Source organism: Palaemon carinicauda, chromosome 30 (assembly GCF_036898095.1).
Source record: "Palaemon carinicauda isolate YSFRI2023 chromosome 30, ASM3689809v2, whole genome shotgun sequence".
NCBI lineage: Eukaryota > Metazoa > Arthropoda > Malacostraca > Decapoda > Palaemonidae > Palaemon > Palaemon carinicauda.
This window is the reverse complement of record NC_090754.1, coordinates 26,711,647-26,729,146: the sequence shown is the minus strand read 5'-3', so window position 1 is coordinate 26,729,146 and position 17,500 is coordinate 26,711,647. Positions and strand designations below refer to the sequence as shown.

The 17,500-nt window shown below is 35.8% G+C and overlaps 1 protein-coding gene across 10 annotated transcripts in view; it reads left to right on the top strand.

Moving 5' to 3' along the window:
* tim (timeless) overlaps positions 1–17,500 on the top strand; it is a 251,784-nt gene that overhangs the window by 187,089 nt on the left and 47,195 nt on the right. For 8 of the 10 annotated variants that reach the window (XM_068353514.1, XM_068353513.1, XM_068353516.1 and 5 more), the window contains 3 exons: positions 7,526–7,600; positions 16,627–16,713; positions 17,358–17,500. The exon at positions 17,358–17,500 is cut by the window's right edge and continues 245 nt beyond it. In XM_068353514.1, coding sequence (XP_068209615.1) covers positions 7,526–7,600; positions 16,627–16,713; positions 17,358–17,500 — 305 coding nt within the window. The remainder of the gene's footprint in view (positions 1–7,525; positions 7,601–16,626; positions 16,714–17,357) is intronic. The other 2 variants (XM_068353519.1, XM_068353518.1) reach the window with 1 other exon arrangement.

Genomic DNA, 17,500 nt, shown 5'->3' with positions numbered 1-17,500 from the left:
ATTTTTTGGTTTTTAGTTTTTGTGATTACAACCATTCTCTTTTCTTTATATATTACTGGCATCTTCCAAGCTTCAAACTGAAGTAAAAGAGTTGAATGCTACAAGCCCAATAGCCTTCCCTGGGCAAGTAGGCAGATAAAAAAAGAAATTTAGAAGCAAAGAACAAACCACAGTATACAAGAAAAATAACAACGAAAAATAAATGACAAATAAGAAAAAAACAGATAAGATAAATATCGGAAAAAACAAATGAAATAGACAACAAAGTAAAAATGAGATAAATACCAAATAAAAACAAATGAGATAGATAAAGTAAAATAATCAAGATGAACAAAGGGACCACACTCATTTTTACAAGCTCAGAGTTAGCAATCATTTGACATTTCTAAAGACATTTTGGGATTTATATTGAGACAGGAAAAGCTTTGAATATATTTAGGTTGGGTTATGATTTCTTGAAATTATATTTTATAGTATCAGCAAGGTAGGTTGGAATAAAATAGTTAAATAGAGTGTATACAAATTTATTTTGAAAGAAATAGAAGATGAACATCACCCTAATGGCAAATAAAGTGAAAAATATATTTTTTTTATTTGCAACTAATGGCAGAGAAGGATTATTAAATGTGTGGACATAAATGAAAAGGGTGATGGTTAATTTTGCCCAGTCAATTTGTGAAGTGATTTTGTTCTGTGTCCTTTTAAATTGTATCAACATTTATTGAAGGGAAGATACAGGAATGAGAACATGCACTATTACCTTATTATTTCATAGGTGAATTGCATTTTACCATTTATTCTATGAAGATAATCTGCACACAATTCTGTCCATGCTGTATTATTATTATTATTATTATTATTATTATTATTATTATTATTATTATTATACTATTATTACTAGCTAAGCTACAACCCTAGTTAGAAAAGCAGGATGCGCTAGGGCTTCAACAGGGAAATCAGCGTCAATGACCTGAGATGTCAGGATGCCAGAAAACCTCAAATGAATCCAACACGGAAAAATAGCCCACTGAAGATAGGAAATAAGGAATTAAATAAACTTCAAGAGGAGTAATGAACAGTTAAAATAAAATATTTTAAGAACAGTAGCAACAATAAAATAAAATCTTTCATATGTAAACTATAAAAAGAGACTTAAGTAAGCCTGTTCAACATGAAGACATATGCTGCAAATTCGAACTTTTGAAGTTCTACCGATTCAACTACCCGATTAGGAAGATCATTCCACAACTTGGTAACGACAGAAATAAAACTTCTAAAATATTGTGTATTATTGAGGCTCATGATGGAGGATGCATGACTATTAGAATTAACTACATTCATAACGAACTAACTGAATAATGGTACCAGAGATAAATATCTAGATCAGGAATAAGAAATTTAATAGATGGTAAGTTCCTGACCAACAAATTAAGATGAGAATCAGCAGTTGAAAACCAGACAGGAGAAAAATACCCAAAACAAGGTAGAATGAAAGAATTAAAACACTTCTTCAGAATAGATTGATCACCAAAATCTTCTAAGACCTTCTCAGTAAGCAAATTTTTTGTGCAATCCAAGAAGAGACAGATCTAATGAGTTTCTAAAAAGTAAATTTGCTGTTGAGAATCACAGCTAAAAATTAAAGAGAGTCATGCAGAGTTAAAGAAACATTATCAATGCTTAGATCCAGATGGGGAGGAGTCACTGTCCTTGACCAGTCCTACAATCAAACTTTAAGTTTTGTTAGGATTCAACTTCATGTCCCATAATTTGCTGTAACAAAAATACAGTAAATGAAACTCAGCTGGCATGGATAATGCAATTAATTCATCAGCAAATAAGGTGAAGTTTTGAAGGCTCAGTTATGGCACTTTCTCTCTATCTCCCTAACAACCATCAGTTTTTTCTTGATATAAATGACAGCAGATGTTTGCACTGCTCACTGATCATAGTTGTTTTGGCTAATTTTTTTCATGGCCGGTACCACAGGAGTTAGAAAACTATCAGACAAGATCCAAGAAAGTAGACTGAGGTGGTACGGTTATGTCATGAGAAGAGATGAACAGTACATTGGGAGGAGAGTGATGGAAATGGAGGTACAGGGAACGAGAAGGAGAGGGAGACCAAAGCGAAGTTGGATGGACTGTATCAAGGATCACCTTCTATCAAAGGGATTAACCAGTGATGAGGTGTGGGACAGAGGTAGATGGAGAAAGCTGACCAGAAACATCAACCCCACATAGAAGTGGGAAAAGATGTAGACAAAGAAGACGATGATGATGTTTGCACTGCTCTCTGACTACCATCAAATTTTCACTCTTAATTTTCTATCACTTGTCAATAATTATTCTCTTTATTGTATGTGAACAGTAACTGAGTACAGTATTAGTATACTTTATCCAGGCTGTTCAAAAATTGTTGCTTAAATCATTGGTGTTCTAACCTTTTGATATTTTTATGTTCTGTAATACATAGAAACACATCTGTATTTCAAGCTGGACCTTGATAATATATTAGATTGCAGAGATTATTTTCAGTTTGCAATTCAGTTATTTCAGTTACCTATTTGGCTAGTGGGCCGTTAGGCTATAACTTAGAGGCGAGGTGAATGCAACTGACTGTATTTCAACTGATAACGAGTTTACATACAAGAGATTCCAGACAAGAATGTCACAAAAATTCAAACAGACTTATTCATGTAAAGGCAGGCTTGAGCAGGTTCTGTTAACAGTGGGGAGTAAGCGAGATATACAAAAAAAGAAAATACTGTTACAATGTACGAGCATCTGTGAAACGTGCGGTACATGGCTCCCACCCCCCAAGATTGACATACTTGTGAAGTAGTGCGCCCTGCTCTTGAGAGGTGTACTATAGCGGCTCATCTTGCAGGAGATACTATGGTTTTAGGCATTCAATGGAGACCCAGTCTTCTTTGCCACGAATGTTAATTAAGAAAGCCTTTGGATTGCAATGGATCATGAAAAAAGGGCCCCTATAGGGCAACATTAGCGGTGGCTTGCTAGTGTCAGTGCGCATGAAAACATGCGTTGCAGAGTGCAAATTTGTCAGTATGTGTTGCTTAGCCCGGTGCTTACAAGTCTTGCTGCATGGAGTAAATTCTCCCATAAAGTTACGTAGGCGCTGTAGATTGTCGGAGGAGGTTGCAGACGGAGAAAATTTGGCAGGAACGGGTCGCCATACACTATTTCAGTTGCCGAGACATCGAGGGAGTCTTTAAGAGTGTTCCTTAGTCCCAGAAGGACACAGGGAAGCTGAGCAAACCAGTTGGAATTGTTGCAGCGTGACATCAAAGCTGCTTTGAGGGAGGGATGAAAACATTCAACCATTCCGTTGGCAGTAGGGTTGTAGGCGGTTGTAAGATATAGGGTGATGCTAAGGAGGTTTGCTAATGATGTCCACAATTGAGAGGTGAAAATGGTGCACCTTGAGAAGTGATATGCTCAGGGATACCAAATTTCGCTATCCCCCCTGAGAGTAAGTCACATGTATATGAAGCGGATGTTAGTTTCCATGGCTTCAGGCCAATGAGAGGAGTGGTCAATGACGGTACATGGGTAACGATGTCCTTGTGATATGAGCAGGGGACCTACTACGTTGTCATGAATGTGGGAAAAATTATGCTGAGTTTGAGGAAAGATATCCACTCCTGAATCCCTGTGCCGATGTACTTTTGAAGTTTGCCTTGAAGTTCAGGCACAGACCCAATCCTTAGCATCCTTAGTAATACTGTGCCAGCTGAAATTTGTCTTCAGTAGCTGTGCAGTAGATCGGTGAAAGACATGAAAGGCCATGAATGAAATTTAACATTTGTTGCCGCATGGGAGCAGGTATCTATGGTCATGGTCTACCAGTACTAATGTCACAGAGGAGGATGGCATTGGAGTCATGAGGGCGATGTGTTCCCAATGGAGGGATGTGCAGGATGTCCTACATGCTTGGTACTCTGGATCTTTTTGTTGGGTTTCTGTCAAGGCATTGTAATTCAGTCCCAGGTGAATTGTGGCCAATGGGTTCTTGACAGAGCATTGAGAGTGGGATTCATTTTCTCAGGGATGTGTTGAAGGGTGAAATTGTATTCAACCATGCAGGAGAGATGTCGACGTTGACAGGCGGATCAGGCATCGGACTGTTAAGTGAAGGAGTGCACCAGAGGCATGTGGTCCATGCAAATGACAAAGGATATACTTTCTAAGAAAGTTGAAAGTGACGGACAGCCAGGAGCACTGCCAGCAATTCATGGTTGGAGGTAGAGTAGCCAGAGTCTGCCTTGGACAGTTTTCTATTGAAGTACTGCACCAATACTGACGTCGCTAGTGTCGGTAAAGAGGAGAGGGGCATGCGGCAACAGCAACCAGGAAGTGGAAATATGAGAGGAAATCTGCACCGAGGATTGGCAATGTGACATCAGCAACGAGAAACTTCCAGTGACATTTGGTGCTTCCAAACGATAATATGAGGGTCTCGTACCCATGAGTGGGGATCGCACATCCATTGGCAGCTACCAGGCGAATGTCGACAGGCTTAGACAGACTATGTCGTGTATTGGAGAGTGGCCTTGGTAGAAGAGAACAGCAAGCACTCATTTCTATTAAAAATTGCACGCCCGCACGTGCATCGTGAAGAAAAAAAAATATTAGTGACAGCAGAAGCCACTGCCACAAGCGATGGCCTACTTGCACGTTTTTTTGGCCACATTTCTTCTCGGCAGCCCCGAATCTGGAATGGTAATAGCATAACTACAGCCAATGGGCGTCAATAAATGGCTATAGAGGTCGTTGGTTGGTGCATGAGTGAGTGGTGGCATATGTGGATGATGGGCAGCTTAATAACAACTCCGGCACATCACTGGGTGGGAGTATGTGTCGTACCGCATTCATGTCAGCTTTGGTCAATGCTGAGTATTTGTCCTCTTCGTCAGGAGTGGGGGCGTTGAAGGTGGTGAAGTGACCGTCCATATGGGTGTTGACTTTGGTCATCAGGTCCTTCATGGGCAAAATATCGACATCGGGTAAAGCACCGCATACAGATTCGGGTAGGCTCTATACCCAAAGGGGACGAAGGAGGTTCACCTCCTGTGGAGAGCCGTCTGCGTCAGGTTGCAGGCGAGCGATACTGGTCATTTCCCTGAGAGTGAGTGAAGCCTTTTGGTCCCCCAAAGGTTGTTGAGAGAGTTGAAAAAGCTTGGTAATAGGGGCAGTGGTGAGTACTGCTCCAAAAGGTATGTTTTGGGATGTCATACGCTATTGGGGTGTCCCCTTGCTTGCAAAGTCAATCTTAGATTTCTGGGAAGGTATCCTCAGGGATCGCCAGGAGAACATAGTCTGCTTTGGTGCTTGATTGAGGCCATGCCCCTAATGCAAAACTGGACCTCGGCGCGCTGAAACCAGGTGAATGCCTCTGTACTGGCAAAGGGCACTAGTTTCATTGGTGTTGCGTTGATAGAAGAGTCAGGGTTGGAGGGCGGCATCATCAAACAGTAAGAGACAGTAGTGAAGGGGATGTTGGGAGGGAAGTGATCCTCTGGCGGTCACCAATTGTCTGAGTGGGCCGTTAGGTTATAACTGAGAGGCGAGGTGAATGCAACTGACTTTATTGCAACACATAACGAGTTTATATACAAGAAAATCCAGATAGGAATGTTAAAAAAATTCAAACAGACTTATTCATGTAAAGGCAAGCTTAAACAGGTTTTGTTAACAGTGAGGGAGAGAGCAAAAATACTGTTACAGTGTACGAACGTGTGTGTAAGATGTGTGGTACACTATTGTTGGAAAATGTAAGCCTTAGATTTTGTTCCCAGATTCATTCATTCTTTATAATGGCCGTGTTTAGATCTACGTCTTCTTTTACATGGGTTATTATCAGCTTTTTATTGACATGATCATTCCTATCTCTCAAAAGTCAAACCTTACTTAGCTTTAATGGTATTTTGTAAATAAACATGATGTACAATATGAGAATTATCATATACCATATTTTCCTAACATATTCCCTTTTTGGCATGTACAAGATACTTTGAGTAAACTTTTACAATGGTATGTATTTGGTTTGCCACATTTAATTGAGGCCTGGATGACAAATCCACAAATAAGGAATGCTGTCTTTATCCTTTTTTCAGCAATTAGTAAAACATCAATTTGATGTTGATGAAAGTATTTTGATATTTTTCAGTCTACCAATTCTTTGATTTTTTAAAGCTCAAAGCAGCTTCTAAAAAATGACCGGAGAGACTTCACATTACCCAGAATCTCTTGAGTGTCCTACGGTAGGCAGAGCAGTGAAATTCCTAATAGCATAAATTATTGTCATATATGGCATTTTCATGTCTGAATGGTATCATATTGTTCTGCTTGAACAAAGGTTCTTTGAAAGTTCAAGGCCACCCGAATAAATCAAAATAGGGGAAAGATAAAGATTGATTATTCAGGGAATCTTGTTTCCTATCCCTAAAGTCAAAAGAGTACTTAAATACTTACTAATAAACCTCTTTCAGTTTAGGGTTTTGAATGTTTTGTGACAGATTTTAGTTTGAAGTAAAACTAACTTTGATCATACTGAAGGAATTTTCATGTTTCTTGAAATCTTGATTTTGATCTCATTTTCATTAGAGTTATTGGTCTTGGTTATCTTATCAGTTTGACTGGGCAATTTCTACTAATTAGACTTACCTGAGGTTAAAGTCCATTGATTGCATTGGTGTGTCATTCAGCCACTCAGTTACCTATTAGATATTCCATTAGCATTCCTTTGAATGGAGCCCAATCAGATATTTGATTTTCTTATGTATGAAGGCATTTTTAAATGTATTAGATTAGCCATATTTTAATGTTGAGATTTGCAGTTGGGTGCACAATCAATATTGTAATTACTTCATATATAAAAGAAATTAATAAAAATGTTTGAACCATCCAAAATGCTGAGTTAAATCCCATAGAATGTTTTTCATTAACAAATTAGTTAGGCACCCTGGCAATAGGTACTAACACTGATCAGGTACTTTACATGCATTAGGTTTTTGTTGGGGGTGTGGTACTTTATTATCTTTTTATTATGTTTGGTTAGAGGGATGCTCCGAGTTGTTTATGAAACATTATGTTTTCATGAAGAAAGATCTTTTGTTCCATAGCTTTAGTCAAATTATATTTTGAAAGACATTAGTATTTAATTGTTGTGAAATAAATCATTGGATTCCTTCATGGCATATTTGCTTTACTTGATATGTAAAATAGGATTTTTTAGACAAAGGCTGTCATCCTATGATTTCAATCAAAATAAAAATCCTTGGAAGAATTTTTCTCTTCTTATTGTAATCCCTGCATTACAATAGTGCATGAAGTATTGATGTTTTATTAGGGTGATACATATTGATGAGAGAATTAGCATTAATTAGTGCTCCTTGCGGGAAATTTCTGTTAATTTTATCTGTTCAGACTACCTAGTAAACTAATAGAATTATAACTGTACAAATGTAAGAAATCAATTGTATAATTTCTTCCTTTGACAGGTGATCCAGAAGCTGCTTGCTAGAGGCTTCATCACTTCCAGTGAATGCACTAAGCTTTGCGCAGAGATTCAACCTGTGAGTTATTCAATCTTTCTGGAAGCAGTTTTGTGCTGTAAATTAATTGCTCTATTCCTGACACAAACAACATCAGAATAGATAAGACTTTTTAAAATTAAACTTTATTATTTCAGTTTTAATAAAACTCTGGCTTTGGGAATATTGAAGAGGATCACTTCATCTTATATTGTAATTCAAAAGTTAGGCAGTAAAGTAGCTATTCAATAATTGGTTTTATAAGGAATAGTGTTTTTAGTTCTCAAGAGCATACAGTATTAACATTTTGGATTCAAATGTACATCTCTTTTTAATGACATATATTGCAGCTAACATCTGCATTATCAGTTAACCTGTTTTCTGTACATAGTTAAGAGACTTTGCCATGACACAGAAATGATCTTCGTGATTTGTAAAGTGTAAGGCCGAGTAAAGGTAAGTAATAAAGTTGCACATGTGTTGACAGTTTGATATGGTTTGCATACTACATTATAAAAGTTGAATATTTTAATTAAAAGGAAGATATGAAATATCACGTTTGCTAGTTCTGATCAATGGTTCACCATTTCTAAGAATTCTAAACTATTTTCATCTAATGCTCATGCGACAAGTTTGTATGGAGGGATTTAATTACTGTAAAAGTGTGGTATATTATTAATTATATTATACATACCCAACTATTAATCCCAGATTTTAAATGTAATTTTATTTTTTATTTTTGTACCTTTGAAGAACTAGATACCATTTGGTACATGAAGTAATTTGCGTACCAACCTTTAGATAAAATTACACTGGGAGTGCAGAATCATATAGAGACGGGGTGAACCTTATAATTGGGAAAAAGATCTTTTGCTACCAATAGATTTCCAGGGAAAGTATCCATCTGGCAGTCAGCTGTTCACTAATCAAACAGGAAGGCTTACTTGCACCATTCCATTTTTTTTATATACTTGCTGTAGATTCTCTTTGAGATTTGTTTCTACCATTAAGTTTTATATCGTTTATGAAAGATGTCTTGACCTATTATGCCACTGGAATTTGAAAATTGACAAATAAGTGTGTTAAACTACAATTTCATGAGGCTCTTGAATATTTTAATGTATGTACTATATACGCTTAATCCTATCACTCACTTTTAGATACATATTACTTAATTATGCATTTACCCGTGATCCACTTGGTTTGTTCTCTGTCTTTCAAGCAATGACATGAAATACCAAACACCTTTTTTTACAGTTGAAAATTAATTGCATTCTCCGTAGGTGACACAAAACCATGAGCTATTGGTTTAGCCCCTCCTCTTGCTTTAAGTTTACCTTCTTTTGAACAATCTTCAACATTTACCATACTTGTTCTTTAACTCATTGTAGTTTAAAGGATTCAAAATTTTTCTTTTTTCCTATTGCTTTACCTATAGATTCTTTAGCTCTTTTACTGTCCTGTATGAATGATTACACTGAATTATGTTTTCTCTTGAATATTTAGGATCTTAAACACCAGAAAAATTTTTAATGGTTCTAATATTTTTCTGTTCTATTTGATTTTTGTAAAAAAAAAAAAAAAGCAGGAAATTGTAGAATGGTCAAAAGTAACTACCAAAAAGTTATAAAAAGGAAATTTGGCTGGTGTGCTAGCTGTTCTCTTAAGTATGCAGTGATCACACAATACTTTCTTTCCAAGTAGATATGTAATTTTAATTAATAATTCCATCTTTTACTTCCTCTTGGTTTCTCGGAATATTTTCACAACCAAATATAAAGATTTGTTCATTACTATGTTATTGCTGTTAGCAGTATTTCAGTCTTAAAGTGAAGAGATTGAATCAAGTCAGATTGTAGTAACTTTAGTGGTAGTCTAGAAAACATGGCAGAGAAAGATTTTTTTTTCTAATTAGCTGGTCGTTTACAAGACACCATTTCCAATCAGTATAGATCAATATTATACTCTGAAACTTAGACAGCACAAAATACTTTTTAATTAGGATCTGCCAAGAAGGTTCATTAATTTAGAAGACTGTCATGGACCTGGATCTTCATCAAAATAGTGTTGTGATATTTTCTTGTCTACCTTTTTGCTGATGTATTTGATAGTAAGCAGAGTAATGAGAAACTCGATCTTCCTCATTCCTGTTTTCCCAGGGCTAAACTAAAAACTTTTTGGTCCTGTAAAATGAAAACACTTTTGATAGACCTTGATGCTTAGGGAGGCATAGAGTCAAGTGGTATTTTTCTTTTGTTTTTTATTAAGAACATTGATTTGGTAATGTTGCTACATAAGGTAGCTCTAGCCCTGATGATGACCACCCAATTATCATAACTCCCATATTATCTAAAGTTTTTAAATATCTTTTGGTAAAACATTTAAAAAGATATGCTGAAGGTAATAACGTGTCCCCTAATTTGCAATTTAGCTTTTGCAAGGGCCTTGTAGCATGTGATGCCCTTCTCACAATTTCCAGTTTGTACAGAAATCCCTTGATTGTGGTCAGGAAGTTTGAAACATTGGTCTTGATCTTTGTACTACTTTTGACCCTGTTAATCATGAGGCTTTTGTTTTCAAAATCAAACAGATGGGAGTATGTGGGTATGTGGGTATTTTCCTTAGCATCGTTATTGAATTTTCAGTAATAGATTGCAAAGAATAGTTGTTGATGGGCATCAGAGTGAGTATAGGAATGTAATATCTGGTGTTTCTCAGGGTAATGTTTTTGGCCCATTACTTTTCATACTATAGTATATACTGTATGCATGACGTGTGGTATGGCATAGAAAAAAAGCTTGTTGCCTACCATTATTATTATTACTAGCTAAGCTACAACCCTAGTTGGAAAAGCAGGATGCTGTAAGCCCAAGGGTTTCGACAGGGAAAAATAGCCTAGTGAGAAAGGAAATAAGGAAACAAATAAAGTACAAGAGAAGCAATGAATAATTAAAATAAAACACTTAGAGAACAGTAACAGCAATAATATAAATCTTTCATATATAACCTATCAAAAGTAAAAAAAAAGATACTATACAAAGAGAAATAAGATAGATCAATGTGCTCAAGTATACCCACAAGCAAAAGAACTCTACTCCAAGACAGTGGAAGATCATCTTACAGATGGTGTGGCTCTTCCCAAGACAGAAGAACAATGGTTTGAGTTTTGAGTGTCCCTCTCCTAGAAGAGTTGCTTACCATAGCTAAAGAGTCCCGTCTACCCATACCAAGAGGAAATGAAAGTAGCCACTGAACATTGCTGTGTAGTAGTTAACCCCTTGAGCGAAGATGAATTGTTTGGTAATTATAGTGGTGTCAGGTGTATGAGGACAGAGGGGAAGGTGGAAAGAATATGAGCTGTAACCAGAGAGAGGGATCCAATATAGTACTGTCTTGCCAGCAACAAAGAACCCAATAACCCTCGAGGTAGTATTTCAACGGGTGGCTGGTGCCCTGGCCAACTTATTACCTACATTTTAGCAAGTGATGCTACACTCTCTGCATCAATTCTATATCCTAAATGTAGACCTATGGTTGTTGAATCCCTAAACAAAGATTTAGCTAAAATGGGGCATGAAGTTAAGCCCTAACAAAACTCAAAAATATAATTGTAATTAGGTCGAGGTCAGTGGCTCTTCAACATCTAGATCAATGCATCGAAAATGTTTCTTGTTGATGGGCAACAAGTGTGATACCTAATTATACATTTGCTTGAAGAAACACATTCATTCTGTTTATTTTTCAATTCCACTAACAATTGACTTATTGGGAAGGTCTTCTAAGATTTTTAGTGATCAATCTGTCCTGAAGAAAGGTTTTAATTCTTTTATTCTACCTTATTCGAGTATTGTTCTCCTGTCTGGTCTTCAGCTACCGATTCTCATCTTAATTTGTTTAGTAGGAACTTACGGTCTATTGAATTTTTTATTCCTGATCTAGATATTAATCACTGGTACCATCTTTCAATTAGTTCGTTATGCATGTTGCATAAGATTTTTTATAATTCCGACCATCCTTTACATTCAGATTTTCCCTGACTGTACTACAGAGTATTCTAGTTTTATTCCAACTATGACCAGATTGTGAAATGATCTTCCTAATGTCGCAGTTGAATCGGTGAAACTTCATAAATTTAAACTGACAGCAAATTTTTTTTATGTTGAACAGGTTGACATATGTCTTTCTTCATGTTTGTATATTACAAATCTTAAAGTATCCTATATATTTTGTTCATTGTGTCTCATATATACTTTATTTATTTCCTTATATCCTTTCCTCACTGGTTTATTTTTCCTGTTGGAGCCTTAGGGCTTAAGCTTCCTGCCTTTTGAAGTAGGGTTGTAGCTTAGCTAATAATGATAATAATGATAATAATTATAATAACCAAAACAATAATAATAATGATAATAATTATAATAACCAAAACAATAATAATAATTGTCATAGAAAACATGGGCAAGGAAAGCTATATATCTAGGTATATTTCCTTAGATTGAAGTAAATCAATCTGTTGAGCATAATTCAATATTAGGCTGTTATGAGCTTAATATTTGGGATGCTCCTTATTTGCTGCTCAAGAAATATTTACGTGATTGCTATAAAACAGAACTTTGATAAAATTCTTATTTCTATGTTCTTTCCACAAGCCCTCCAAAATCAGGTATAACGCCGACCTGGTCAGATAGTACAATGACTTAAGGATAACATCCTATATAAAGTTGAAACGTGTCCCAATTCCCCGCATAATACTCAAAAGGAACAACTTAACCTAGATATAAAATAAGTATATCGAAGGGGAGGCTCACTGGAGTAGGCTACCTTCCGAAGCCGCATACTGCCCGGTCGGGTAGGCTAACCAAATGAACGCCAAATTAGCCTAACTAATACTCAAACATTAATAAACTTCAATAACCATGCTGAAACACTGTATAAAATGTCAAGAGCTAAATAAACAAGACTACAATTAGTATGAGGAACTAATTGAAAGTCGTAAAAATCATGAAGCTCTCGGAGGTAGCGACACCAAAATGGCTGCCGAATATGCCCGTGAGGGAAGGCATCACACAATGCTGCCGAGACTAAAATTAACAATATTATTAATTTTACGTGTCGCTACCTTGAATTATCAAAACAGATAATTGCAATACTTAACTTGGGAGTAGGGGTCTCCAAAAGGTCAGACATCTTCAAAACAGTCACAAAGAAGCTACGAAAACAAACGCGTGTGGATATCACGGTGCTAGAAAAAGGAATGACGGGAGAAGTGTGGGTAGTGGTAGTAGGGGGGGGGGGGGGCAGTAGCCGGAGTAGTGGGCAGTAGTCGGATGTAGATCGGCACCTCGTAGTATCGGGGGATATTGAGATAGGAGAAGACTAATTGGTAAGGGACCTCTGGTAGTGGTTTTAACACGCCCCAGTTTCTATATTGACACCCTATAAGGGTGAGCGAGCTGGGTATATTCCTGGCATTCCATGCAACTTTTTCTCTGGTATATATATAGCAGTATTTATACTTTAGAAATGGTGCTCTAAGGAGCATTTCACTGGGCGACACAGGTCCCTCGCCCAGAAATAGATTTTTCCTTTGTCAAAATCCCGTTTCTATATTGTTTCCTTCTGTGAAAATGGATGAAATGATTTCAGCAGAAAAGTTTTTTTTTCCCCCAATATCATTTGGACAAAATAAAAATCATGTATTAAATTTTGTAGAAACCTTTCTTTAAAAAGAGTTTAGCAGCAGCTCATTGGTGTACCAAGTAGGTTTTCACTAAACATTATCTTGAAGAATCGTGGTTTGCTTATGAAGATTGCTAGGCTTTACCCCCCATAGTAGCTGCAGAGACGTGATCTTGTTGATTTAGAGTTCAGGTAGTTTATAACTCTTATCTCCTAGTATATGGGGTTTTAATTCAAAAATAGATTTAGTACCGATCAAAAGTATCATTTGGATCAGAACTATCATCCAGACACAAGCTAGAGTCTGGTATTTTATATAGCTTTAATAAAAAATCCGGAATCTTGTATTTCAAACCATATTTTGAGATGGCTTCTTAACAGTAATCTAGACCATAGTATACAGTATTGGCATCCAACATCCAGATGAGTGTGGGAGTCAGTACTGTAAACATCATGGGACGTTCATATAAATAATTAACAGAATTTTAAAAATAAGATTTCTTATTTCTATACTCACCTGATGTTCATATGCCCATCCTCCTCCCTACTGCCATGTGGTATCAAGACGGTATGGTTAATTTTGACTTTGAAGCAGAAAAGAAAAAGACATTGGTGTTTCTGTTACCACTTACTACTAAAATGTTCCTTCCTTCACTAAGGGCATGTGTTTATTGAAAGGAAAGGAAATAAGAACATTTTGAAATTAAAAATAATCTTATGAGTAAATGTCGCTAAAACCAAGTTTCTGGAGAAAAAGCCATATGAACATCAGGAGAGTCTTGTAGAAATAATGGAAACATTACTCTACCATACTTGCTCTATTTCCTTCATCATCAGGCAAATCAGTTGATTTTGAGGGTTCATCTCTCTTACTCTCCTTTTTTCCCTTTCATCTATGTCAGACCACTGAGTATCCTTGGAAGGTTTCACTTCGGTCCAAACAGTGCAGATGAAGTTTTTCTCCAATCTTCCTATCATCCTAAAGTATCTTCCTAGATGATGTGGAATTAGCTGTAGTTTAACAAGCATTTATGTCTATATTAGTTATTTTATATTTTCTCTTTTTTCTTTGATTTCATTTTCTAGAAATATGCATAGCAGAAGGGACCAGATATTTTTATGAAGACTGTTAGCATAAAATATTGTTTACAGTGTTTTCATAAAAAAAAGTTTAATAACTTCGGAGGGATTTTATTTTTAATTGTGGAATTAGTGAAGTTTGTGTTGTCATCTTCATTCTATATTGCTATTAGCCTATTTATGGCTGTTTTGCGTATTGGAAAGATTTCTAGGAAAATTGTGTTGAAAAATTTAATTTTTTTTAAAACTGAACGGCTGTAAATTTCCAGTTCTCCTTCAGTATTCATGGCTTTCTACATACTGTAAATGCCTTTCTAAGAGTAATGTATTTGTATTTTCTCTTTAACAAAGAAATACTATGCTGTATCAAAACACTAAATAGATTGCTTAACCCTTGTTACAGGCATTCTGAGACTAAGCCTCAACCACTTTCCAAGTGATATCAGTATTCAAAAGGACTCCTTTACTTATCCATTATTTTTTTTATCATATGCAGACCTGTGAACAATGTCCTATAAATTGAGAGGATCTCAATATTCAAGCATTGTATAATTTATATAATGTTTAATTTTCTGCCGCCTCTGTTGGTTGTTTTTTTACACCTGTTTTCATGGTATTGAACACAAGCAAACATAAATTTTGTCTTGGTCACAGGAGTAACCCTCTTAGGTGCTCATTTGTAGAAGCTTTGTAGTTTAGAACTCTTTGTAGATCTGATGAAGCCTCTCATGTTTGTTCTCTATTCAGATTTCAATATGGTGGTCCAGTGCATTACCAAGCTAGTTTATAGCACTCTGAAGTTCTCAAAAACTGTTAACCCTGTTACCAATTGTTTAGTAAAACCTATATTATACAACCTCTTGCAGTGGTGAGAGTGAACATGATAGTTAACACAATATTTTTAACTGTTAGCTTTGATATATGGATGGAGGAGTTATTTACTTTTTTTCCTCCAAGTACTGTATTCATTATAGGAACAAGTTGAAATATATGCTCTTGAAAGAATTCTCGTGGTGGGAAATTATCTGCAAATTTCTTGTAATACTCTGTTAGGGCTTTAAACTTTCTTACAATATTTCAAGACTTTGGTTATCATTGCTATATGTTAGGCCCTGTTTCTTCTAGTCAGTCCATCTAGAATTCTTAACTGCCTGCCTAACTTTGTGGAAGTATCTTTAGTCTTACACTCTCCTACCAAGTGAAAAAATTGTTCATTCTACCTTAGCAAACATCACATCTAAATTATCATCCTTGAGGCTCCTTACCGATTATCTATTAAAACATATCTTTCCGGCGTTTTAATCCTTTGTCTAAAAGCTACACCATATGTAAATTGGATTAATATTTACAATTATACATAAGATGTTGTATAGAGGTTTCCTCAATTTTTCTTCTTTGATTAAAGAACACTATGATTATTAACCTTGAATTAGGTTATCACTTGGTTTCTCTTCATGGGTATTTTGAAATCCATGACTTATATTGAGGGGAATGCAGTTATCCTCTTAGTACTCTTATTTACGTAAATTTCTGTCCTATTAATGGATATTAACATATTCACTATAAATCAAATTCTTCTACCTTATCCCATGATTGAAATCTTGATTCTGTGCCAACCATCTGTGTGCATTGTCACTTCAAATTTTGTCTGTTTTTAAAAACAGATGTTCTTTCTTGTGTGGTATAGAGTTTTTCTTATCTTTTCGATTATGTAAGGTTTTCATCTATATTTCAACAAATATTTGGATTTAAGGAAATGATCTTCTTCATTCTGTAGGTCTGGTTAACTGGCTTGAGGTCTCTGCCTTGGTTTTCTTTACAGGTTGTTCTACAGATGTTTTATGTTTTACAACTACCATTATTGCCAAGTCATTTGCAGGAAATGGTTATTTTGATGCACCTACTTTCACTTGTATACTGGTGAAGCAATGTTATTTTCCTGTTATTACATGGTATCCTTTCTATCTCTTGAGGTTTAGTTTTGAAAATCTAGTTTTCAGTAAAACACTATAGAGGTTTCGATGTTATCAATATAAGGATATGATTAAATACTGCTGAAATGCTTGACCTGTTTGAATCTCCATCCTGTCAGATTTACCTACTTTCTTCTTAACTGCAGGCATTTTCTGGAAACTCTTCCATGTTGATTTCATGGACAGGCATTGCATCAGTAAAGGCACTTTGATTAAAGAAGCGTTTGTTATTGATCTGCAACCAATCCTCCTCTAGAGTGTTATTGATCTGCAACGAATCATCCTCCAGTCATCTTCTTTACTTGTCTTCGATTGCATTCTGTATCTTTTCCTTTTCAGATCCAATTGCATGCAGGTCTTCAGTCATTGTTTTCGAACACCATCGTCTCCAAGGAAATGATGACAGTAGGTTTTCCTGCTGGGTTGGTAAGTAGCTAGACTGCCAAATGGGATCAGTGGTCTGGGGAAGGGCATTGGTGGAGATGTATCTTTATACATTCTATCTCACTATTATGCTCTTTTCTGCCTGAGCTGGACCTTTTAAGGCCATTCTTGGGTACAGTACTTAAAGTTGGCAACAAAATGTGTGATTGGTACATTGCTTTTACATCTGTGACCTATGTGGGTGGGTTGAATATATGGATATTACTTTTCAGCATTCAAAATGAAAATAATTGTACATTTATTACTTATCTTTTCTATATATTAAGAATATTTGTATCACACTCACTGAAATGTTTAAAATTCAGTAGCTAGGAACCTTGTTAAATCGTAAATTTTACTTGCATTTTGATGCAAAGATTAAGCTTTGTTATAATTGGAGCATGATTGGCTTAAGAAGATAATTCCTTTTGAAAATAATGATTTCGGTTTGAAAGTCATTTGAATATGATGCGATGTCCGTTTGTGTTTTTTTTTTATTATGATTTTCTCAGTTCGTTCATGTTATCGGGAATTTTATTTTATAACCTAAGGAAAATCCTAGAATGTAAACTAATTTTATACCTCTTTAACTGGGAGGAAAGAATATATCTTGATGATTTAATGTTCATGTATTTCTTTAACTTCAGATGGAACCAGTTGCTACCAAATCTGAGGGAGCTACCAGTCTTGAAATAGATGTAATGCAGGTTAGCAGTGACTCTGATGACTCTTTGGGTATTATCCATACCTCATTAGCTCAAACCCTGGAAAAAAAGAAAGAAATGTTTAA